The sequence below is a fragment of the Semicossyphus pulcher genome, unplaced genomic scaffold (assembly GCF_022749685.1).
Source record: "Semicossyphus pulcher isolate SPU_LCO1_2020_fin unplaced genomic scaffold, fSemPul1.0.p SCAF_7, whole genome shotgun sequence".
In the NCBI taxonomy this organism is placed as follows: domain Eukaryota; kingdom Metazoa; phylum Chordata; class Actinopteri; order Labriformes; family Labridae; genus Semicossyphus; species Semicossyphus pulcher.
The window spans coordinates 17,309,133-17,333,859 of NW_027211748.1; the positions used below are offsets into that span (position 1 = coordinate 17,309,133).

A 24,727-nucleotide genomic window follows, 5' to 3' on the forward strand; every position below is an offset into this window, starting at 1 on the left:
TGTTTTCAGACAAAGGACAAAGGAATGGCATTATTATTCAAACATGACAATTAAAAGTTAAAATACATATCTATTAGGGTTTAGGGGATACTGGAAAATGTAAATTAATTATCTTTATTTAGAGAAGCCTGTTCAAAACCTCTAGGCAAATTATGAAGTCTTAGACCTGTAGCTGATCTCCAGCATTAAAGAGAAGAGGTTTGTTAACCAGTGATGTATGCTTTGGAACTGTGACCTCCATTTATAAGGTCTAGAAAAAAAAACCCACCGAAAAACTGCTTATAAATACAAAAAGTATTTTTTCCTTTTTATTTCTCCTTCCTTTAGATCCTACCATACAGTAAACACACTTGTTAACATTAAAGAAGGATCAAAGATCAAGATTATCTTTATTTTCTTCAAGGGACAATTTGTTTTACAGCCAGCAGCACCACAAACAATTTACAAGCACTTACAATCATGGCTGTTGCTATTTATTCAAAGTGTATTGTATGCATATGTTGACAACTTTCGCTCACCTGTTTTATCTGATGGAGATTCAATGTTGGGGGAATATTTGGGCCCACGCTTTTTCAGGAATTTACTAAGAAACCAAACCCTGAAGAAAACATAAACCAAATTAGTTCCATGCAGCAAAAATATCGCATAGTTTTTTGTGATAAAGCTTCAAGTTTTAACACCTAACCACCTAACAATTTATTTTAAACTGAGTGCCAGGTTTTACCTCTCAGGAGTTGTGAGTTGTGATTCGTTAGATCCCTCTTGTCCTGAGTCCTTATTGCCAACACTGGCTGGAAGACTGAACCTCGACCCATCAGGTTCTGCTGGTATCCGCTAGAGTATCAAAACATGAACATGCTCTAAGACAAAGTATAAAACTTGCAAATAAGCAACTTAGAAGACTTTAAAATTGTTTTGAGAACCAAAGTAGCAGAGTCAGGCCTCTTCCTCCACCATGATCCCCTTCAGCGGCTGCACCAAAGTTCCTCCACCACCAACAGGACCGCAGTAACTTCACATATTAGCGCGATAGATGTGGTCCTCCACCATTTTAACTCCTCATGCAAAGCTAACCTGTCACCTGCCACCAGCTGAACTTTGACCTTTTTTGCTTTCATTGTTTGACCCAAGTTAGTAAACATATTTTGACACCTTGTCTGTTGTGTTATGAAGATGTTTTATTTACACATGCAAGTTGGATTTAATTGACAAATTTACAGAGTAAATCTTCCCATGTTAATATGTTAATTATTGGATGTGATTGGAACTTTAACTCAAATGATTGATTATGATGTTATCAATGTTTGCTAGAGATTAATGATTGATTGAATAATTTTGAATGATTGAATGAAAACTTCATTCATTTCATAACTGGTTCACATCAACTAAAAACCAACTACAAAGATGAATATGATTAATGTGTGCTCATGACTTAATATATCAGAAAGCTGTCTTGCAAATGACAACTGCCTTAGTCGGGTTCAAAGTACTTTTGTCCTGTAAACACAATCAGAATGACTGAAATTAAGCAAAAAGCTAAAATAACTGAAGTCGGGATGCTTGGCTGAATCTCGAAGGGACCAAAATCACTGACGTAAAAGCAATTCACCACATTCTGTAGGTACTCTGAACCGTACCTGCTGAGTCTGACCTACTGCTCATTTATGTGACGAGACAAAAAAGATCAAAAATGAGCTTTGGAAATGGGCTTTGATATTCCCATTTTGATTTGCAAAAGCAACAGCTCATTTTTTGTCCTGGGCTGCAAGGCAGAAATAAGAAGTTCCAGAGCAATGCAACCTTCAGTCAGTTTGGGGCATAACACATGCAAGCCTGCATGCAGGGGCCAGCCATGGTCGGTCAGAACAATCTTCGGTCAGTACCTTGACCTGGGTTTTGAGGTCCCGGACATCCATGCTACTGGCCGAGCTCTTCAGGTTCAGCACATGGGGGCTGATGGGAGGCAGCGGAAAGCTCCAGTACTCGCTCTCCTTGGAGCCCCCAAGATTAATCATCAAACCGCTGCGGGCGTAGGCTAAGCGCCGCTTGCGTTTGGGCAGCTTGCGGAGACGCACCCTGTCCTAATTAGGCCAGGAGAGGTGATGAAGCACAGACTGGGAGGCTTTCTTCTATTCAAAGCCTCCATTTATGTGCTTGTCAGCTTATAGCACACATAAGATCTTTAAAAAGCCCTTAGCCAACATTTATTGTTGTACAGGAATCTAACAACAACTATATAATAGGCTATTAGATGAATAGATTGAATGTACTAGATGTGAATGCAGACAGTGTTTTGGACCATGTAATAATCAGTAAATGTTACCTCGCTGGTGGAGGGCGAGCTATCAGAGCCTGATGAGTCGATCCTTGATAGCTCATCGACAGACATGGACTTCCCTTTTCTCCTGTGTTGCAGAAGATAATAACAGAAGATAGTAACATTATCAAGTTATATATTCTTAAAAACTGTTGCCATGTCATGAGACATATAAAATAAATAAACACATTTAAGGTTGTTACTGAATAAGATTGTTGGGGCCATGTTAACGGATTCCAACATCTGTGGAGAAAGACTTTCGTTTAGGATGCTTACTGAAATGTTTCTGTATTGGTGTCTACTTTTCTCCGGATTTCTGGACTTGAGTCATCGCTCTGTTTCTCCCGCCACCTCTCGGCCTTCTCCTTGATGCCCCCCATGTCTGTGTAGCGCTGAAGCGAGCTGGACTTAGAGGGGCTGGTGGACCGATCATTGCTGACAACTTTAGGATCCAGTGGGAGGGAGAGGGGTCTGTTTAGAGGGGGAGGGGATCCTCTGCCCTGACGATTCTCCCTGCTACTGTCCCTCTGTGCAGACTGGCCATTGACCGGGTCAGGCTGCTGGGGCCTGCTGGGGCTGAGCTCCACTTTGCTCTGCCTCTTCAACTCTCTTTTTGTCAAGCTGTTTTGAGAAAAACACTTGAGTCAGACCGGCATCACATTAACTGTATCAATAACATAAATGTTAAAGGTTTGAAAGGGACATACAGTTAACTGAACAAGAACTGCCTAATGTTTAGTGCTTAAAACTTTAACCTGTTATAGCTTATCACAGATATATTAGTATGTTTGCAAGGAAGTGACCATAAATGTTTATGCAGTATGATATTTGACCACCAGAGAGCACTGGCAAGTACATCTTTAATGGTAAATTGTCCTGCTCAGCACATATCTTTGTCACACATATGTTACTGGTCCCGTACATTTTGTCCTGTGTTTGTAAAAAGGCTATTCATAGCCTCATAACACTGTCTTTAAATTACATCCTACCTGTTTAACACATGCCCCTGAACACAACATACTGCCAGAAAGACACGCCTTGTGCAAAACTACTTTAAGAGCGTGGAATAAAACAGTGATCTAAAGAGTTAATTGAAATCTATGCAGTTGGTGTTCTGTGCAAGTTTTTAGTTAAGGCCCTTCATGCAGGTTGGAATTTAATGCTACAATGCTTTTACGCTTTAAATGCTTCTGTCGCTTTAAATGACAATTGTTTTTTCAAAGACCAGCTCACCAATAATCGTAGCTATTGAATAAACATTCTGTCAACCTGTGATTATAAACACAGCTTTCCTCAGAACTGTGTTTCAGGTAGAAAGGCACACATGCATGTTCCACAATTACCAAGGACACCTGTCATTCATTTTCAGTTGTCTTTGTGTGCCTGCTATAGTATAGGGAATGTGTTATATTCTAAAATCATGCAGTTCTCTTTTTGCATCCTTTAAGCTCAGTTTGAATCAAATAAAGTGACAGTTTTATCAATGTCTACAAAGTGTAGTGGTTTGTATACCTGTCCCGTCCAGGCCGAGCTGTGGACGTCTTCTCCTCACCCTCATGCTTCTTCAGGGAACTTCTCCATGCTGTCTGGATCACTGTAGCAGCTAGGTTTTGTTTCTCATAAAACTCACGCCAGCTCCTCTGGAAGACAACAAAACTCCTTGTCAACTTCAGCCTTCTGTCATGTTCTATATTTGTTGAAAGACTTTGTAAATATTTATTGTATTTGCTGGGACACTAAGCAGTCAAGCCAAGGGGAACTACTAGCTACACCACCCTTGGAAGTCTATGATGGGCTACGTGTTTTTACTGTGTTGTAGCTACATAAGGAGATTTCCGATGGTCTTCAGTTTAACAATATTTTATTCTATAAAGGGTACCTGTATAATCATAGTGGCATCTTTCCTTTGCAGGAAGTGCAGCCTTATCAGACAGGTACGGAACCAGCGCTGCAGGATGACGATGTGACGCATCACTTCTTTGTTCAGTGAATCTTGTAGCCGTTGTTTCTCTTTCTCTTTGAGGAACACCTGAGCAGATAAAAGACAGGCTTAAGATGAGGTAATGATAAAGGCACTGTAATCTGCAGTAAAAGTCAGTACATTTTGGTACATCTTCTTTACCTCAGGTCAAATTTTTGATGTTTTAAATTCAAAAACCATAACAGGAGCTAGGTTACATGCAGGACTTATTGGTGAACAGTTTCCAATCATAATGACTTTAATCCCCTGGACATTGTGATACAGTTAAGGATAGATTACCGATGTGATTAATATATTTACCTGTGTTTTCCCTATTTGATAGGTGGTCTTATCCAGCTTCATCCTCTCGAATAGTTCCGTTATGTGCTCTGGTGTTGCTGTGGCTCCTTTTGGCAGCAACATTCTGAACCTCTCGACAAACTCCTGTCATTGAGAGAGAAAGAACACCACCAATATAAATGAACTTTTATTTCATTGCAAGGTTCGGATGTGATTTAGTTTTTCTTTTCATGTAATTCACTTGAATGTACAGTATCTTGGGATATTTATATACGTTTATATATAATATATAACATCGTTCTGAAATGATTGCCCACCTTAAAAGTGTACTTGGCGCTGTAGCCAGACTTCTGGACGTGAACGATCTGCAGAATGCCTGTGTACTTGATTTGCTGCAGCACAAGTTCATCATCAAAGTGGAGCTCCTCCTGTGAAAACAAAGCATCTTCCCCAGTGATTTCCTGTGTTATACAGTCCAAAATATAAGACTTAATCTACAGGTATGGTTTTTAAGATGACATTACCTTTTCAGCGTTGGAGCTAATACAGAATATAAAGAACGGCTCTGCTTTTTCCATCGTCTCCATCAGCTTTTTGAGCGAGGCCTGTGAGATACATACAGTGCAGTGAGTGATGATTGCTGCCGGGTTATTATACAGTAGATTAAAAACTGCATTTGTATCTGTAATAAAAGGAATGTTTGGAGTAGTTTGAATGCTTTTTCAATCGAATTCTCTCTGCAACATATTCGTGCAAGTTCGATTAGGCAGTAATCAAATGAGACACAAACATGGAGTTAAATTAAAGGACATACATTTGTAAGTTGCACAGTAATGTACTGAATAGAAAAGTGGATACTTGAGACTACAGCTATAGCTTAAATACGTTTGATGGGCTTTATTCGTATGTTGTTATAATAACTTTGTCAAACTCTTTATGTACAACAAAAATAAGTCTGAAGTGATTCAGGAGAGCGAGACAGGCTTTAAAAATTACAAAACATTTCCTTATTAAATTAATGAGACTACAATTTCAAGACATCATAAAACAGAGTAATGGTCAGTAGAGGTACAGAGAGGACAAACCTGAAACTGAGCGCTAACTGTAGGTGGCTTTGCCCTCCGATGAGGGTGGAGGTCTAATTTGCTGGTTCGGTCATGAGCAGTGAGACCAACAATATGTTGGAGTGAGTTGAAATTCATGAGGTTCTGTTAAAAACAGTGTAATCAATTCTGTGAGCTTTGGACCGACACATGAATGACTTGATAATAGATACATTTGGAAAAAAGCTTCATCAACACTGCCGGATTATTAAAACTTTACCTTTGGAATGAGCTGCTTCCGTCGACCGGCTCGACTTTTCCTGCAGAAAAATACAAATTAGAATTAGTTTCATCCAACATGCAGCTTTGGAAAGAGAAAGTTAGAAGATGGCAGCATTTATATCAGTTTCTAAAAGGCATGTAGCACACTTACTTCTTCTTTTCAAAATTGGCAAAGATGTCCTCAAATACATCAAGAGGCAGTTCATCAGAGCGATCAAAGGAGAAATCCAGCGTCAGGCTGGTGCTGTAAATAACAGAGAGGTACTTGATTTGAATCATAAAAGGTGCATTTGACTTATGATGTTCATTTCAAGGTAAAGCACACATGTTGCCTTCTGGGTCACTATTATTTCCTATGAAAAATGTACACAAAGTTTGTTTTGTTTCCTGTGAATCTCTTTGTTCTGTCAGACTCAAACTATGATGCGGGAGTTCCCCTGCCTTCCACCAAATGTTTGCTCAGAAAGTCTTCCACTGCTGTCACACCAGAATCAGATCACAGGGTCATTTAGCTTTAAAACATCTTCATACCAACTATAAACTGGATAAGGCTTATTGCCATTATTATGCAGCTTAATACTGAAAATAACTGCAGCATGGTTCAAGTTAGAGACCCTCGGTCTTCTGAGAGACTCGTGTATACGTAATCTGCTCTCAGGTTTCACAAAAGAGATACTGATCTCAATGACATTTCCTGAATAGTGAAATCTGAAACTGATTATATGTAAAAATGAGACATGAATGAATACAAAGATAACAAATGAAACTGAAACCTTGATGGTTAATGGCTGCAATTGTTAATTATTTATTAATGCTTTAATAGAGAAAATGCCTGCCTGATTCAAGACCTGTGATCAGTTTTAAAACACTTTGTTTCATCAAAATGATAATCAGGTTAAAGTGAAGGTTAGGCGTGTCAAAAGGGGTCAGTGCAGGACAGTTACCTGGACAATCTATCCATAGCAGAGCTTTGCCGTCTCATGTCTTTTAGCGATATCCGGGAGTTTTGTCTGCTAGCCACTGCGGTGAGAAAACAACAAGCCAGCTGAATATGATCTTTGGAACATTTCGTGCACATGTTAATGAGATTAAGGTTGAGTGAAAAATTCAGAAAAAATCAGCTTAACAAACATTTTACTGCATGGAAAAGACATCACAGAGTTAGCTGTTGCATTCAGTTATAAATGCGGCTTGATTAGCTACTAAAGCTACTTACTCAATTCTGCCCGCTTGCGTCCCATGTTCTTGAATACTGAGAGGATGCGGATGATGGCGCGGAGGACTCCCCATCTGAACAGAGCCTCCGGACTGGATGCAACCAAGTGATGCAGGAAAGACCGCTCACTGCTCCGTAGAAGTGATATGACTTCAGGACGCATGTGCTCTGTATTTTTCTCATGGAAATCCTGAAGAACAAGAACAATCATGATTAAAAAGCTGTTTTCTTTTAGTCCCGCTGCAGTTGGACAAACGGGAATCAGTAGTGCTCCACACCCATTTCATGTATTCACAACTTCAAACTGCACAGTGCAACAATTACAAGTCTGTTCGGGGGAGGAAGCAGCATTAATCATTCACTTAGTTCACAAAGATTTTCCATGGTTTTCCCACGGTGGGCTATCTAACAAGGCTACTGCAGACAAGCCCTGTGGTACAGTGGTCGAGCTGAATCCTTTAAAATTTAGACGTGAAAGTTTGTATTAACTATGTAGAATTTAAGAAGTTTACAGAGTTGGAAATATACTGCACCTTGATGTGATATTTGACTCTGCCAGCAAAGTGCTGAATGACAAAAGTGGACTCTGTGTTTGCCGAGGGTACAAGGAAAGAACTGTCCTGATGCTGCTGCTTGAACTTGTCCAACAGGGTTTCATCTGTGGCCTGAGGGAGGCTGAAGATACACAGAGAGAAGGACAGAAGATTAGTATCAACATGTGATATCCTGGAAAGAAAATGAGACACTAATGGAGGAGACATGCAGAAAAAGACTTTGCTGATATGATACAATGATACACATTATTATTAGATAACAGCTTTTTATATAAACTTAAAATGATAATATGCACTTTTTTTCTTTTGAAATAGTGACATCACAAATATCATGACTCTTGTTTCAACAGTATGATCTAGAGCGATGGTTCTTAAGTAATGGGTTGGGACCCAAAAGTGGGTCGCGGAGCTGTTTTCAGTGGGTCGTGGATGTGTGCTTGAAAAAAAAAAGTGTGGCAAAAAGTCTTATTCTGAAGGACATGGGTTTCCTATGACATGCATGCAGTACAAGTGTAGTTTATTCACACTCCATGGGCCCTGCTTAGACGGTGGAAGGTGCAGTCTAAAAAGCATGGTGCTAAATGATTTAGGGCGTGTCTGAAGCACTTTTGCTTGTTACACGGTGCACAATCTGGGCGTTAACTGAAGCGCCAAGGCACAAAGAGGTTGGTTTAAGTACCTGGGTTATTCATAGGCGTGTTTTCGGCACAACATGAATCAAACCAATCAGAGTTTCAGCTCTCATTCCCTTTAAGAGCCCAGTGTGCCTGCAGGCAGGCGTGTTGCTATTTACACATTCTTCTTATATAAACCGGACCCTGACCGGCATATTCAACTTATTTCTTTCCACTGTGTCCTTGAAAACGTAGGAAAAAAACACAGGTTACTGTACGATACACCAAACTACAGATTGATGTTAAAGCCACTGAAGACCTCACTGACCAACAGAAACCAAAATGAAAAGAGTCATGATGTGTACATTTACGCACGAAGCACAGCATTAATGATTTAAGTCTCCAGATGGACAGGATCTTATGTTTGTTAAAGTTCTGCAAGCTGAACGTCAAAGATAGGTAGGCTTTAAATGTTTATTTACTTGTTGTTGCTGATGGATCACATGGCTGTATTCTCGCGCGTAATGGACACTCTGTGTAATGGGACTAACTGGACAGTGTTTTAATATGTGTGGGCACGATTGTCGGTGCCACAGGGAGTTATGTTTGAGTATGGTAATACATTTACGTCCTAGTAGCGTGTGTGTGAGTGTGTCTCGGTTTCTGCTGTATTATAGAGAGCGTGCGTCTGAATGAGCGCACAGTATGGATATCTTTGTGTTGGTCTCAGTAGTTTTTGGCCCGCGCGCGGCTGGAGCAGGACGCTGAAAAGAGGGTGAGTGCTTAGTGAATGAATTGTAGAGGGAACATTTTCCTTGCACTGTTACCTGCTGGTCAGGTAGCATCTCACGTCGTAACTGCACAATTTTTTATTTAATAAATTTGAGCAGTTGAAAAATTTCTGAAATTTGGGTTGCGATGTGTCATTAAGGAAGTGGTGGGGGTGGGTCCTGAGGCTAGACCAGTTGAGAACCACTGATGGAGAGTTCACCACATTGTGCTGTTTATTGTTTGATAAAGGAAATATATATATATATATATATATATATATATATATAAAAATATAAAAAGGTTGCGACTCAGACTAGCTGCACTGACCTGCTTGTCACTATTCTGTATTGAATATCTCATGCAAATGCCTTGATTTCCCTTTTCCCATCCTATACTTAGTGCGAGAAATCATAGCTTTGCATAATGTTGAAAGTAAAGTTCACCTACTTGCTCTCCTCATTCAGCAGGTCAAAGAGTCCGGTTGACTTCTCGCTGATCAGCTGAATACAGCCAATGTTGTCAGAGTAGGTGACATTTGTCCAGGTGATGCCCTCTGACACATAATCTTCCTGGAATATATTTAAAGTTACATTGATCAGGTTACTCCGGTTAAGGAAATGTTCATCAATGTGAAGTAAAGAGTAAAAGTAACAGTCAAAGTAGATACAGAAACGAGGACATAGAGCAAAAAGTAAAATAAAAACATAGTTTTAAGCCTCTTTAAGGCCCAAAAATCTAAACCAAATACAAAGTAAAGCCTCAAGAAATACTTAAAGGACTGTTAAAAGGTATTTTATGAGGTAAAAAAAACAACAGTATATCCGTCTGCATATGCAGGCACTTTCATATCAGTGGGCATGTTCTATAAAGTCCAATTAAAGAATGAATTCTAACCAACCCTGTGTGTCATGACAACTGAAAATGAAAAACACCTACCTGCTTAAGCTTGAAGATGTGCTGGTTGATGTAACGCTGCAGTTTCTCGTTGGTGTAGTTGATGCACAGCTGCTCAAAGCAGTTTATCTGGAGGTTCTCAAATCCAAACATGTCCAGCACGCCGATGGACAAACACTAAAAACAAAACCAGGACAATTCATGACCATAAAGGAAGCCTACTGGAAACATAATATTGGAATGAATCAGCTTTATGAAGGCTGTGCATTTATCATTCACTTTTTAACTTCAAAAATATACCTAGTAGAGAGAGAAACGACATGACACTGATGAAAACGTTGCACTGAGTGACTTACAGACACCGACTCCTCCATGTCTCTTCTGTTGAGCACTGCATGGTTGATGTGAAGGATGATCCAGTCAAACAGAGCACTGTACAAAGACTTGGCCATGGAGTCTCGCACTGTGTATGCCTAAACACACAGAAATATAACACAAAGCAAATTACAACTTCAACCCAGACAAATGGTATACAAGAATACTACTAAATATAATACTAAATTTAAACTGTGTACCTCCTGCAGTGTGTACTGGGAAACTACAGTGGCGTTGGCGCTCACTACTCTCCTCTTGGTCAAAGCCTTCACCAGTTGCTCCTTTTTCACCTTGAAAAAACATGACACAATATAAGAAACAATCAGTTAAGACACTTCAACACTACTGTCACATATAATTAATGCGCAACCAAATCACTACAAACTACTGTATTTGACGAGCAGGGCAGGTTGCAGCATGTTTGTTCTTAAACAACACAGAGAGCTATTTTAGGCGTAGCAATGACGCAAACAGTGTAAGAGTTGCTCTGCTCACTGAGTCACTGTGAGTGTGTATTAGTGCATCATTGGTTAGCGTAAATAATCAACCGTTTCAGTTTGGGAACGTACTTTGAGAAGGTCACACAGTGTGGACAGAACTTCATCAGGTCCGACCTCCAGGACTTCAGTATCCTCCGATAGTGTGTACGTCACATTGCCCAGGTGCAGGATGGCAGAGAGGATGGAAAAGATGCTGCATGGTGGAAATACACACACAGAGGCTGATGGTATATATCCTTCATTATAGAATAACAAGTGATTTGAAATACTAACTGCAGTGATAATTGTCCGACTAAGCCATCCCATTTCATTCTGTTACATACGTTGATACAGGAGAGAAGTAGATCGGTGAAGATGCAGGAAACCATCAACCTACATCATTTTGACAGACAATATTATGCAGTTTTTTACCTTAAGTGTTATAGGTTGCACTAAGGAGATACACTGTAATATATTATGTTAAATGTTCTTTTCACAACATTCATTTCAATAGCAAATCTGAAGTATTTCCTAATATACATCTGCCTTTAAATCGAGCTTCTGCTTCACACGCTGTAACTTTACGTCGCAGTGACTGATAATTCTTCTCACACTCTCATTTGAATCATTTGCATCTTGTTCTTTGTATTTAAACCTTTCTAGTAGTTCATCAGTATGTCAGTAATAAACTGAAACAGATGGGAAACTTGTGCATTTGTAGCCCATGAACAACAGTGTCTGGTAGGCCAAACATTGCTGTGTTGACATAAACATATCAGTGTTGCCTTCCAGAAAGCACATCAAGTACTGAAGAAGACAATGACATTAGATACTATAAATCAAATCAGCTTCAAAAACAAGTTGTGCATGCAGGACAAGACGTTACTGAGTGAGTTATAATCACTAATATATAAAGCTGCCATAACGGTTGTATCTTTTTTTTGCACAATCCATTAAGACTTCACGCCTGTCACGTTTCCTTTGAAATCAGTCTACCACTCTGCAGTATTCACTGTCATTGTTACTCTGTCCTTATTGTGGTTATTCACCAGGAGACCCAACCTGAACAGGTTACAAACTATGCTGCGAGTGGTTTTCCGAGCACGCTGTGTCCCGAGGCTGTCAGGCGCTTGTAGACATGCTTGCTGCATTTTTCCTCTCCTGCTTGACTTGACAAGCTCTGACCTGTTTCTGACACCAGTACAGAAAGCAAAAACTCCTCAACTGTGTTCAGTTTAATTACAAACAACTTCACCTATCCACATCATTTTTGGATTGATACAGCTAACAGAGCTGTGCAGCATCCTTGTGAACTAAGTAAACAGTGTAAACATAGTCAGACTGAAAGCCAGAGGGTAAACACGTTCGTCTTTCAAATGTTTTCTATCATTCCGACCTATTTATCATTCTTCAACTTCTGTCAAGTGAGTGAGCTTTACTGTAATATCAAACGTTCCTGAGACTGACTAAGCTTTCTGTGTTCTTCATGAGAAATCACATGTCTGACAGAAAAAAACCCTCATAATCATTTTTTATTAAGCACTGGACCTTAATTAGAGGACTTTTTTAAGTAACATTTTCCTTTAAGACAAAATTTAATAAGGAGATGATACATGGTGGCATGTTGCCAATTAAGGGTTTATAAATAAAGTCAAAACCATACTTACTATTTCTTGGTGGTGGCCAGGAAGCCAACCATCTCCATAGCTTGATGGAGCCTCTTGTACTCCTGCCCGAGTTTCTCCTCATCATCAAAGTTAAAGTCTTCCTGCAGAACAATCAGAGAAAGACAGTAAACGATAAGCTGGCTACAGATAAATAACCTTAAACTCAAGTGTTATAATCAATAAAGTATCTCTCTCCTTTTGCTTCAGCTTTGTCTTCATTATGTATTAGTTCTCTGTAAAATAAAACTTAATATATGGATACTAATTTTATTATAATTTTAGTGTGGTGTTAACACAGAAAAAGGGATAAAAAAGATATACAGTAGTAAGTTACGAGAATAAGTTGAAACTAGCTGGAATGCCATCATAAATTATAAAACACAAGTTTAAAGTGATGATCTCAAAGATTTTCATTTAAATAAATGTCTGTTAAGTCACTATCTATCGCTGAATGAGGTAACACAATGGTGACTGAGCCTATGGTCCACTGATGAAAGCCTTTTGCATTTGCAGTATTATGAACTGGCTGTCTGGTGTGACTTTCGTGGAAAAAATCAGAAGCGGCGCCCAGTTAGTGACACATTTTCCATCAGCCAGCAGTGGTTGGTCTGCCAGAGAGGGTAGGCAGAGCTAAGCGGCTGCTTTTCCAGTCTCTGCAAGTGTTGCGAGTAAACAGTAATCTACTACGGCTGAACAAACAAAGAAAAGATCGATGACTACAGATACAACTTCAAAAATAAGTGAAAATCCAAAGAAAAAGAAACAAATTTGACGCTCAGATGAAGGCAAACAGTCTAAAAAGGAAAGCGACCGTCAGCGAGGAAAATCAAGAGTTTTAGTCTACACAAGGGTTCAATCAAACAACATTTTTGAAAGATATTTATAAACAGGACTAAAGAAGCAAATGCATCAGCATGTGAACATCCCAAATATCATAAAATGATTTCGAGTGAAAGCAGGTGCACTGTAAGCCTAGTAAAAGGGTAGTTTACAGTTTTATGTGAGTGTTTGTTTATTCGCCACTCTGAGGAAACTTTGACCGGCCAAAATGTACTGTTGAGAGGTTTCCAGTGGGTCTGATCTGTTAAACATCCACCAGTGGTTTCCTGCATCTGATAATTATCATGTCTTCACCAGGCCGCCCCTTTCTCAATCACTGCAGCTGTAAAGTGGGCGGATCAAAGGTACCTGCTTGAGGTAGAGATAATCTTGTGGCTCTAATAGATGAAACTCCTCCTGCTCGTCTTTGGAAGCGCCCATGAGCAGATAGTAGAACACGTGGTAGTTCCTGCGGGTCAGAGGTCAATATATGCTGATAGAGTCAATGAGGCTCGACATTTCACTGTGGCTGCTGCTATAAGGAGGTTAGCATGCACTGAGCCTCTTAGAGAGTTTTCTGCTTATATCAGAAAGTACAACAGTATGAATAAAAAAAGATTGTTTAGTCATACCTTTCATTCTTATGCCTGGACACAACACGGCACTTTTCCAGCAGGTACTTCTCAACCACAGCCCTGCAAGAGACACAAGAGAAGAGAATGTCAACAAAGCCGGTGAAGCTTTGGTGGATTCACCAACGCTGTTTAATCACGGACAAACTGTTAAATGATATAAATATATCAACCAAAATAAACTCTGCAGAAGCAGGTAGACCGGATGGTGAGAAAACTCAAACACAATGCTTTACCCTCTGATGATGCCGCTCTGCAGATAGTTGAGTTGGATGAACTTCCCAAAGCGACTCGAGTTGTTATTCTCTGCAGTCTTAGCGTTGCCAAAGGCCTGTTTGAAACATAGGGAACATAAGTTTTCACTAAAATAAACAGACAAATTTGTGGGCATGTTTCTCACGGGACAGTGGCACCGGGACTTGAACAGTGTAAACACAGAGCAGCTATCAAATTCAATCACCTTGGTTTGTGGATGGCAAGGCAGTGTTTCTGTCAGCAACCTTATGTTGTTATGATGGAGGAACTGGGGCTGTAACTTACTGGTACCTTTATTATTAATTCATCTGAATATTATTTTCTCTATTAGTTGATACATTTTCAACCTATAAAATTTAGTTAACTGTTAAAAGGTCCATTACAACTTCCCAGAGCATTAAGGTGGTGTCTTTAAACCAACAGATGTCTTTACTATCGTAAAACTTTTAAAAAACTAAAACATATTCTATTTTAGCAAGCTGAAACTAAAATTTATTTTTTTTAAAATGACAAACAAATTAACAAGGGACGCTGGTTTGGCTCAGCTGGTGGAGCAGGCGCCCCATGTACAGAGGCGACAGTCTTCGACGCACTGATGGCAGGTTCGACTCCCGGTCTGCCGATCATTTGGTGCATGTCATCCCCCACTCTCTACTGCCCACATTTCCTGTCTCTCCTCATCTGTCCTATCCAATAAAGGCATAGGCCAAGGAAGATAATCTTAACAAATGTAACAAATTAAAAAAACATCAAAATAGATGCTGACTAACTTTGTTTCTATTACCCAATCAATTAATTTACTTCTGGTTGCAGCTTTAGTGGATTCAAAGCCATTCTCATGGGATTCATCGACAAAAACATCTGAAAATTCATCAGTATTAAGACAAACTAAACAATTAGTAACAGTAGTAGGTAGGTACTATCTAACCTATATAAGAACCTGGAGTATAAAATTGTTTTTTTGGACTATTTCTAACTGGATCTGCCTTCCCTTTTACCACATCCTCATCATTCCAGCTCACCTGCTTAACTGTACTAACAAAGTTAAACCAGGAGAGTCACACCCATTATGCACATGATTAGGTAAAATAAATCTAGGATACTTCATGACGTTAACTGCAGAGCAAACTTCTCACAATAGCATGGATTGTTATTCAGAGACTGGAGACAGTTACTATGGTTCACCATCAACAACACAATCGACTCCACCCAGGCTAAGTCACTGGATAAAATTACCCTCGTCAGCCACAGCTGACTGAGGCCATTTCAGCATCTTAAAAGGTATCATTCTCCTTCATTCCAGGTAGAGCTATGCTGAGGGTCATGTCTTAACAGGCCAGAATACTGTACTGAGTATTCACAGTATTCACAGGCAGGTAACGCTTTGAATCGCTGGAATGTTCATACCCGGTGCACCTCTGTAACACACGTCTGGCTTTCATTTTCAACCAGATCCATCAAACTTATAAAAAGCAGTTGGATACAGTATGGAAGAATGAAAGGCATGCAGGGAGAGAAGTGAAGATGGTATGTGGGAGAGGGAGAGAAACAGGTGTTTGCCACGTCCCACTTTAGGTGCTGGACCCTCTGAAGGAAGAACAGCTCCTGCTCCCTAACAGAGGCAACAATGAATGATTCAGGACCTGTTTCTGCTCAATAGGTCGACTAAATTCCAAGTTTATCAACAGGAATTTGGCCTTAAAAATATGCCAACAATGCAGAGTGAGTTGGCAGAATGAGCTGTGAAATTTTACTGCCAAAGATTAGGGACGTCTGGCAACAGTGTATTTACAAATGTACTTTATCAAGCAAAAGAGCCAAACTTTCTCTGATTCCAGCAATTATTAAATAAGTTACTTTGGTTTTGGGATTGTTTTAAGACAAATAAGCAATTTGAATATGGTACCTTAACATTGGTAATTGAGATGGACAATTTACAGACCCCCTCCAGTGACAATCAAGTGTTTAACCTTGTAGACATCTCCATGTGGTGTTATCCAAGTGCTACAAGACATATCAGGGACAACATAAGCAGTCATCTCCATGGCTGGGCCTGTCTGCTTTTAAACTGCAGTGTACCGAGGACAGGCTGAACAACACGTTTTCAGATTGGCAGGTTTGAAACGTCACAAACCTAAGGAGCCAATCCCGTTAATGGACGGAATGACGCTATGCATATCATTATGTGTAAGCTATGGCACTTCGGCGATGCTCGAGCCAGCTGTAACCGTCATTTTTGCAAACTCACTACTGACTACTAACTTTAACGTTACTACTAATTACTACTTTTCAAGCTAGCTAAGTTTCAACAAGTTGCCGCCAAACGATGGCAGAGACGTGTTTTGTTTACGCTACGGAGGGGGCGGTTGGAAATTTGCATAGTGATACTGGAATTTTTAAGGAGGGAGAAGGAGGAGATGCCTTGGGAGAATTTTTACAAGGTCATTTTGCAGAAAAGACATATCAGACACAATTCATTATTATTTATGGAGCTTGTCTTTACCTTTAACATAAAGTTTTTTTTCTGATTTTCTGTCATTAAAATCGCCTTGTGACCCCTCAGATTTATCTCTCAACATCCAGTTAAAGTAATACATTCCCAATGATCAATGAATTACTTGGTATTGTGATGTTTTACTTTGTGAGATGCAAAGAGTTACCTTAACATTTAACTTTAAATCAACCGAAAGCACAATGGCAAAGGAAAACTGAAAGCTGCAAATACCACTATACTAGTGGTGTCTTAAAAAATGACAATAGAAGGGGTCATTGGGATAGAAATCACTTTAAATATTAAAAATGTGACTGAAATCCTCCTTATATGCAGACCTAAGAGAATCCATGATCTCTGATTTGACACACAGCTGAGAGAGAGAAAGAGTGCATGTGCAGAGAGAGAAACTGAGAAAGGAGCAGATTCTTACTTTGTTGTGTACCTTTGCCAGCAGACCTGGCCGAGCCTGTTCTGACACGTTCCTTTTTCTCTTTCTCTCCGGTGCTCCCTCAGAGACAACGCCCTGCACATTCCCCCTGTGGAGCTCAGCTCTCACCTTCCTGATCACCAACACCCAGCACAAACCTGGACTCCTGTGGCCATACTTAATGAGAGCAAGGTGCCATCACCTGCTGGCTCTGACTGCAGGTCTTCTGAGGATTTTAAATATAACAACTTGCAACACACTTTGAGTTCTTCATTACTCACAACATTTAAAGGAGGCCTTTTTTACATGAGTCAGTGGCTTGAGTCAGTCATGCATCAGGGAGATTAAAATGGTGTGCAGTTTAAGCTGCATACTGACATTAGGTAAGAAAACAATTAATCAAAAGTTAAGGGAACAAAAAGAAGTCATACGTTTCTGATTTCAGATAAACAGGAACAAGTGTCTCTGGGTGTGACTCATGTGTATGAAGGAAATCCCAAGATGGTAAAAGGGATTTTGCAAAGCAGCCAAACTACAGAACCATAAAAACCACAAACAGATAAACAAATCAACTGATCCTTATTACTACATTAGAAATCCTGTCAATAGGTTTTGGCCTCTGTTGATATCTAACTCTGGTGTAAACACGTGTACAAGGTCTCTTCTGTTGTTGTGTCATGACCTCAATGAACTATTCCCTTATTTCCTTCAATCAAATCACACTTTAACAACATGAAACGTTTTCTTTCCTGGAGCTAAATCTCAGCCTCTCTGAACGCCTGTGAACAAAGACCACGAGACAAATGCCAGAGAGATCAGTTAACGGAGAAAAAAAACCAACTTGATACTTGAGGGGGAAACTTGTCGGACTTGTTCAGAGAGGGAAAATCCATATCTAGTCATTTTCTTGAGACACACTGGCCCCTTGGGATCGCGTGCTTGTTTGTGTGGGGGCGTGATCAGTAACAATGTGGGCCAGGATCCTTTTGTGTAAAAGGTGAGCTGGTCTATAGATTGACTGATAAACCTTTTACTGGTTCCTCCGATCTCCACGCCTATTGTTGCTTTCCACAGATAAGAAGAATATAACAAGTTATTTTGCATCGTAACACTGAATTTAAAACCAGCTAAGCCTTGGTTCCCACTTGCTGACTCACATCTTGAGAACTCAAAACAGGCTTCTTGGGAACTGTTTTTCCCCCCATAAAACACCATATTAGTAGAAAAGTATTTGGCCTAGTTTCATGTCTGTTATCATTTAAATATGTTGTATACTCTCACAAACAGCTGGAACAAATAGCTCGCATAACAAATGTAGGCAAATGTGTCGCTCTGTTACTCATTGACAGGCTTAGTGTAGCACAACGTTGATGTGTTAGCCAACAAACAGACCTGTAAACCCGAAGGAGTAAGAGTGAAACTGAACTTATGTTGTAATAAAACATGTGGATTCCAGAGTGACTCTGGTGTTTTTTTTTTATTTGAGGAAGTGGCGGGGACTCCTGTATTTCAAAATGTGACGAACATTGAAAAAGAGCTGATGTTTTAGACATAATACTCATCAAAATACAACATGGACATGACCGTGTTCTGCGTTCTTATTCAAACTGCTTAATGTTTGTTGCCTGTGTGTTCAGTCATTGTTGCACATAAATGACTAACAAATACACCATGGTTTAGATCACGTAGCAATTGTGTGGTTATTTTTTGTTTACACTACTGCATTTATAACAGGAAATGTAAAACCCATGCAGCTGATATGTATTTCCTGTGCAAAGTGGGTCGTTTCTTTATTTGCCACTTTCTGTTTTTGAATAGAAGTGATTACTATGTCTAAAAAAAGGATACGAGAGTAAAGCTGGACGTGATGCTTTAAGCGAATGTAGTTTCATTTAGACTCTGACCAGAGGTCAAAACAAGAATACATAAATCAAGTGATCAGCAATGTTATGCTATCATGAGTCTGAGATGTCTTGCTTCATGTGACTCTTCATGTGAAAAGGAAGATGATCAGCGAGATTATCATTGCCTAATCAAATGATGGTTTTGTCTACTTGACTGGAAACATCAGCATCATTTGTGGTTTGTCAAAGGCTCAACGTCAGAGGTTAACAGTTAGAAGTGTATTTAAAAAACTCTGCTTATCTGATTATGTATTAAGTAGTTGTTTGATTGTTTAAGCAAAAAAGTCCAAATCATTATAGCAGTATCTTCCAAAACAAAAATATATGGAAATTTAAATAATATTAAACTGCAAATACACATTTGGGAAGCAAAACTTAAAAAGTAATTGTAAGATACAGTAAATGACATTCTTCTTTTTAAAGATGCAGCTTCTGTAACTGCTGCTTTTATCAGTTTCTCTGTTTTGTATACAAACTAAATATAGTTAATTTCTTTTCAACCCTTGGTCTGAAGAAAGAAATATGAAGAGGTCATGTTGGGTTCTGGGAAAACTGTGTTGGAGACATTTCACGACTAATTTTGTGGCCCTCAAGATTGAAAAGAGAATAATAATGATCAAAAGATGAATCAACAGTAAACGCAACCGTTTTACATCCTGTGTACCGCTGGGTACTGAAAATGGTTTGACCTCTTTATATACTATACTACTACTACTATATGTTAGTGAGCTAGACAACTTTTGCATGTCACCATGAACAAGTAAGATTGAGTGTTTTTTAAATTACATTTTGTTATTATATCCATTATCATCCTCGACCTGGTAGAAAATGTTTGCTATTTTTTACTTGACAAATAACTGAAATTGTTGTCTTTCAAACACCACTAGGCTGATCATTTTTGCCTGAGATGATCTATGAATTATATAGGACTTTTATGGTTTACATTTGATATCTGATTCAGAGGATGAGACAAACTCTTATTAGTGGGTGTGTGACGTGGGTGTTTTGGGGATATAGCAGGTGGCCAGCTTCACACTACAGTGACCTACCTCCAGCACTGGTCCAGCCCCGAGGATGGTCCTTTTCAGCCCAGTGGAGTACGTCTTCTGACTCAGGGCAGTCAGGCAGTGGATGAGATAACTGGTGCTTTCAGTCTTCCCTGAGCCACTCTGACCAGATATCACAATGCACTGGTTCACCTGCCTGTTCAGCATAGCTCGGAAGGCCACATCTGCTATGGCAAATATATGAGGGTTCAGTTTGCCCAGTGGCTGGTTCTCATACATCTTGACGTACTTTGGATTGTAGTAAAGAGGTAGGAACTTATTGGGGTTGAGGGCGATGAGGATGTTGCTGGCGTAGGTGTAGATTTTGAGCTTGTAGAAGCGCTGGCGTAATGCCTCCAGAATATTCTCCTCAGTTACAGTTTGGAGGTTACAGAGGTCATTATAGTCCTCATTGTTGTCTCCATTGCTGGCTTGCTGCTGGAGGATGAAGTAGTAACCTTGGCTCTTTGGGTGCCACCTCTGTGTCTCTGGAGGCCACAGCAGAACTCGCTCCAAAAGGTACTCCCCAGCCTCCAGTAGCCTCTCCTCTCCTTTGCTCTTCCTCACCTCCAGCAGGCTGTACTTTTGGCTGGCATCCAGGCCCAGAGTGACCACAGCATTGTGGATCACCATCTTTGTCGTGTCCCCTCCGCTAACCTGCAAGGGACAGTAGGTAGCTGTGTCCTGGGACAGCCTGGGGTAGATCTGCACAACACGGGCCTCTTCATCCTGTTCAGGGGCCCCGGGTCCATCTGTAGTGCTCATCCTGATTTGCAGATATACAGGCAGGCTTCAGCATAACGCACAGCCCCAACTCTCTTCCAGCCTCCACTGAAACAACACACATATTATGAGACCAAATGACAGTTAGGGTAGAAGTGCTGGTTCTAATCTGAGCTTAAACAAATTTACATTTCAAACTCACTAGTTATACTAAAATACGTTATTTCACGTAGAACAACTTTAGTAATAGACAACAAAAAATCATTGTATCTGTTTACGTCATATACAGTCACTATATTAACTTATACATGCCTTCAACAAAATTCCCATATATATCCGCCCACGTAACAAATGACAAACACTATCAGGCGCCAAAAAGGTAAAAAAAATGTCTAAATAAGTCTTACCTTACGAGAAAATCCACTCATTTCATCTTTAAAAGCTGAAATACTCTTGGAAGCGAAGAGAGCAGGGAGAGCTCTGGAACTCTGGCGAGCCTCAACGAACTCCAATCACAGAAATCACAGGAAAAAAAGTTTCTTCACCTGGGCTTCCCAAAAAAGGTGAGACAAGAAACTGCTTATTCGCAGTTTAAAGTGTAGAAATAGTGTTTCCCAGCAGTTCGGCGGTGTTACTACTCCTGTAAACACAGTTTTTGGGGATATCGAGGATTAACGCCTCTCCGTCGTCCTGGTCGAGAAGTTTGGCTAACGTTACTTCCTATATTTCTGCACACGCGCACACACACGCGCGCACACAACCGTCGACGAGGTGGAAATAAATGGTTGGTTTACCCCTCACTGACCTGAAAGATGTAACACTTCAGCCAACAAGAGATTAATCATCAGGAAATAAAACACTACAGGACTCTAAAACATAGGCAGAGAAGGTGACTCTTTCACATTACCGAGCAGGAGAAGTTAGTTGGGAGCGTTACGAGAGAGCAGTTTAATTGAGCTCGTTTGTGACTGTGGTTTGAGCTGTGGGTTGTGGGCGCCCCCGAGTGGAAGAAGAAGGTATTACAAGAAACTCAGCACATTATTTAGTTCATGGCAAGAAGTCAGAACTGGAAAAAGTAAGTACTACCTGCAACCAAATTGTTACTTAAATGTACAAAAGTATAAGCATAAAGTACTTATTTTCGAGAAACGCCCATTTCGGAATAATGTGTATGATATTATCGTCATATAGGCCTAATTATTGATGCATTAATCCACATCCTTTTAATGTTGGGAGAGGGGCTAATGTCTTGTTGTTTCCCCAGGAAAATTCAAGTTGTATCTTATAAATCTAGGATACTGCATAATAATTTATTCCTTAGTTTTGTTTTTTAACATTTATATAAATCTGCATGGTAACTTAAGTTATTAAATAACTTTCTTTTCTGAAATGCAATGAAGGCGAAGAGAACAGTAGCTTGAGTAAATGTACTTTTATCCACTGCATTGACTCAAGTATGATTCTGAGATACTTGTTTTTCATTAGAGTACTTTGTATACTTTTTACTTACTTTACTTAAACTACTCAACATTCAAAGGGAACTGTGGTACTTTCTACAATTAATTTGACGATTTAAGTAATTACTTACAGTGACGAGGAGGCCAGGGGTTAAACAGAGGAAGTGTCCCCCTCTCCTGAGCATAAAAACATTTTTTAAACAAACAAGTTTTGTAAAACACAATATCCTGTGAATGATTAAACTAGCGGCTATGTGCTTTCACTATAACTGACTCTTGACCCTAATAGGATACTGCATTCAGTTTATGCATGTGATGGTTACAATAAAAGCAAGACATGGACTATAATGCATTTAAATAAGCAGTGCGACTTAGTGCTTTTGTGAAGTTTATTATGTTGTTAACGCAGTGTCACAGAGGTGTTCAGGCAAGGCTCAAATTTGCTGTAATATTTATTTTGACAACATTATGCAAATAAACCCCCTTATAGAGGTCAAAAGGTCAAAAACTGTCTGTCAGGTTTTACATCAGCTGATCAGTTTTTGTTCTTTTTTTTATGCTGAACAATTTCTGCTACAGCTGTGTGTATAAATATTTTTACTTCACCACAATTGGACTGGATTTTGTTTCCTCTTCCTGCTGGTTACCAAAATTAAAATATATTACAGATAAAGGGAAGGCTAATCTTTATATGTCACATTTCATACTTGAAGACAATTTAAAGTGCTTGACTTGAACATGAAAAAGGACGTACAACATATTTATTAAAATACATATTAAAGGGGTAGACACAATTAAAACCAATGTAAAGAAATACATGCAAGAAAGGTCAGGATGTAAGTGCAAGGTTGGAACCAAAACTGAGCCAGACAAAAAATTATATTTAGCTGAAATTATAACTTAAATGGCACAGTTTAAGCAGGAGAAATCAGCACACACACACACACACACACACACACACACACACAGTTACGAATGAACGTCAGTGCTCTTGCTTCCTCAACATGGATTAAGTGGCCAAAGATATGTAATAGGAAAAAATCAATAGTAAATTTTATAGCTATTCAACAAGATTTTTTTTATATCTTCCGAGCAGGCTTCATTAATTTCTGCACGTCTTGCAAATTTGTTAAATAAATGAGACCACAAGAAGATGACCCAAGGTGAAAAGTAATTGTTTAAACTGCACCCCGCCAACCGAGGGGGCCAAAATCAATAAAAAGTCTTCTGATGATCAGTTTTGCTTATGCTAATGCAGCGCCTGTCCGGGCAACTTTATAATGACTGCAGAGGTGTTGAGCCGGTGTTTCCCAATTTAGAGGAGCAGCTCGCAGACACTCTGACAGCTTATTACAGCGTGAGGAATGAAGGGAGGCAACTTATACTGTTACTCAGCACAAATCAGCTGCTGCTGATAACGACTCCCTGCAGAGAGAGACAGCCACATTCACCCACACTGGGACACAAATTAGGACACACACGAACATATACATGGATATGGACACACAGAGATTCATTAGTCCTGCCAAAATGTATGCTCCTGTGTGCTGTGATAAACATGTTTGTGGTCTTTTTCGGTGTGTTTCTTCTGATTATTTTAATGGCAATGATGATGATGATGATGATGAGGCTTGTTATATTAGGTGTCACTCTTGTTCCTGCTGGACTGAGCCAGTTCTGCAAAGACACACTGAATCCAGTTCAGTAGGCACAGGAGTACACAACTAGAAAAAGCCCACATGATTACAATCTAACAATGACTGAAAGCACAAACAATTTTAGACTCTGAAAGACAAGTAGGTTGATTGTTGATACATTGATGATGCTTTTATTTTCAAAAACCACCATTACTTTGAAAATCTGCAGCTTTAAGACCAAAAAAACAAAAATAGAGTGTAAAAAAATTGAAGGAAATGAGGAAACATTTTCACATATCGACCTGACAACACCTTCTGTCGTTGGATGTTGCCCTTCCTTCTTCTTCCTCTTTACAAATACCCCATAAACCATTAGAGACTGAATACTGCACATTGTCCGGACATGCAGAGACGTTTACAGCATTCCTCTTTGCTTTACAGTACAGCTGGCCCTGACGTTTTGCATCCTTCTTCCCTCACCTCTCCGACAGCCAGCCAGTGTCAGGTGTGCAGGAGCTCATTCTTTCATGTCAGACACTGAACTTAGCCACTGTGAACAATTCCTGTTCAGTTCAATGCTCACTAATGAGCTAAGTTCTGCATCTTCAGAAAAGTCCTCCCTGAGTGACGTACACAGCGGGACATCTGAGCTTTTTGTGTCTCATCCTGCAAGAAAAAAAACTCTTTACGTCTTCATGTTTCATGGAGATCATGGGTTTAACTGATGCTGTAATCGTGCTCAGTCCTGTAAAAGTAATTCATCTGCTGCTCTCATGCTGTGGTTGATCCAAATGAGAAATCCAGGTCAACTGTGGGCAAAGAAAGTCATTAAATCTAGACATTTAATTTGCACATAAAACA

The 24,727-nt window shown here is 39.7% G+C and overlaps 1 protein-coding gene across 3 annotated transcripts in view; it reads right to left on the reverse strand.

The window, feature by feature from the left end:
- The window catches only part of LOC138611121 (myosin IXb), a 28,450-nt gene extending 6,999 nt beyond the window's left edge, over positions 1-21,451 (reverse strand). For 2 of the 3 annotated variants that reach the window (XM_069684057.1, XM_069684059.1), the window contains exons 1-27: positions 21,180-21,451; positions 20,053-20,880; positions 14,160-14,254; positions 13,924-13,986; positions 13,661-13,760; positions 12,473-12,573; positions 10,896-11,019; positions 10,527-10,616; positions 10,308-10,424; positions 9,994-10,128; positions 9,505-9,626; positions 7,652-7,793; positions 7,119-7,308; positions 6,847-6,922; positions 6,054-6,146; positions 5,901-5,940; positions 5,663-5,785; positions 5,102-5,182; positions 4,895-5,005; positions 4,599-4,721; positions 4,197-4,346; positions 3,830-3,957; positions 2,594-2,938; positions 2,324-2,405; positions 1,884-2,081; positions 725-834; positions 519-598 (exon numbers count right to left, since the gene is read on the reverse strand). In XM_069684057.1, coding sequence (XP_069540158.1) covers positions 519-598; positions 725-834; positions 1,884-2,081; positions 2,324-2,405; positions 2,594-2,938; positions 3,830-3,957; positions 4,197-4,346; positions 4,599-4,721; positions 4,895-5,005; positions 5,102-5,182; positions 5,663-5,785; positions 5,901-5,940; positions 6,054-6,146; positions 6,847-6,922; positions 7,119-7,308; positions 7,652-7,793; positions 9,505-9,626; positions 9,994-10,128; positions 10,308-10,424; positions 10,527-10,616; positions 10,896-11,019; positions 12,473-12,573; positions 13,661-13,760; positions 13,924-13,986; positions 14,160-14,254; positions 20,053-20,814 — 3,781 coding nt within the window. In that variant the 5' untranslated portion in view covers positions 20,815-20,880; positions 21,180-21,451. The remainder of the gene's footprint in view (positions 1-518; positions 599-724; positions 835-1,883; positions 2,082-2,323; positions 2,406-2,593; positions 2,939-3,829; positions 3,958-4,196; positions 4,347-4,598; positions 4,722-4,894; positions 5,006-5,101; positions 5,183-5,662; positions 5,786-5,900; positions 5,941-6,053; positions 6,147-6,846; positions 6,923-7,118; positions 7,309-7,651; positions 7,794-9,504; positions 9,627-9,993; positions 10,129-10,307; positions 10,425-10,526; positions 10,617-10,895; positions 11,020-12,472; positions 12,574-13,660; positions 13,761-13,923; positions 13,987-14,159; positions 14,255-20,052; positions 20,881-21,179) is intronic. The other variant, XM_069684058.1, reaches the window with a different exon arrangement.
- Positions 21,452-24,727: the final 3,276 nt, after the last annotated feature.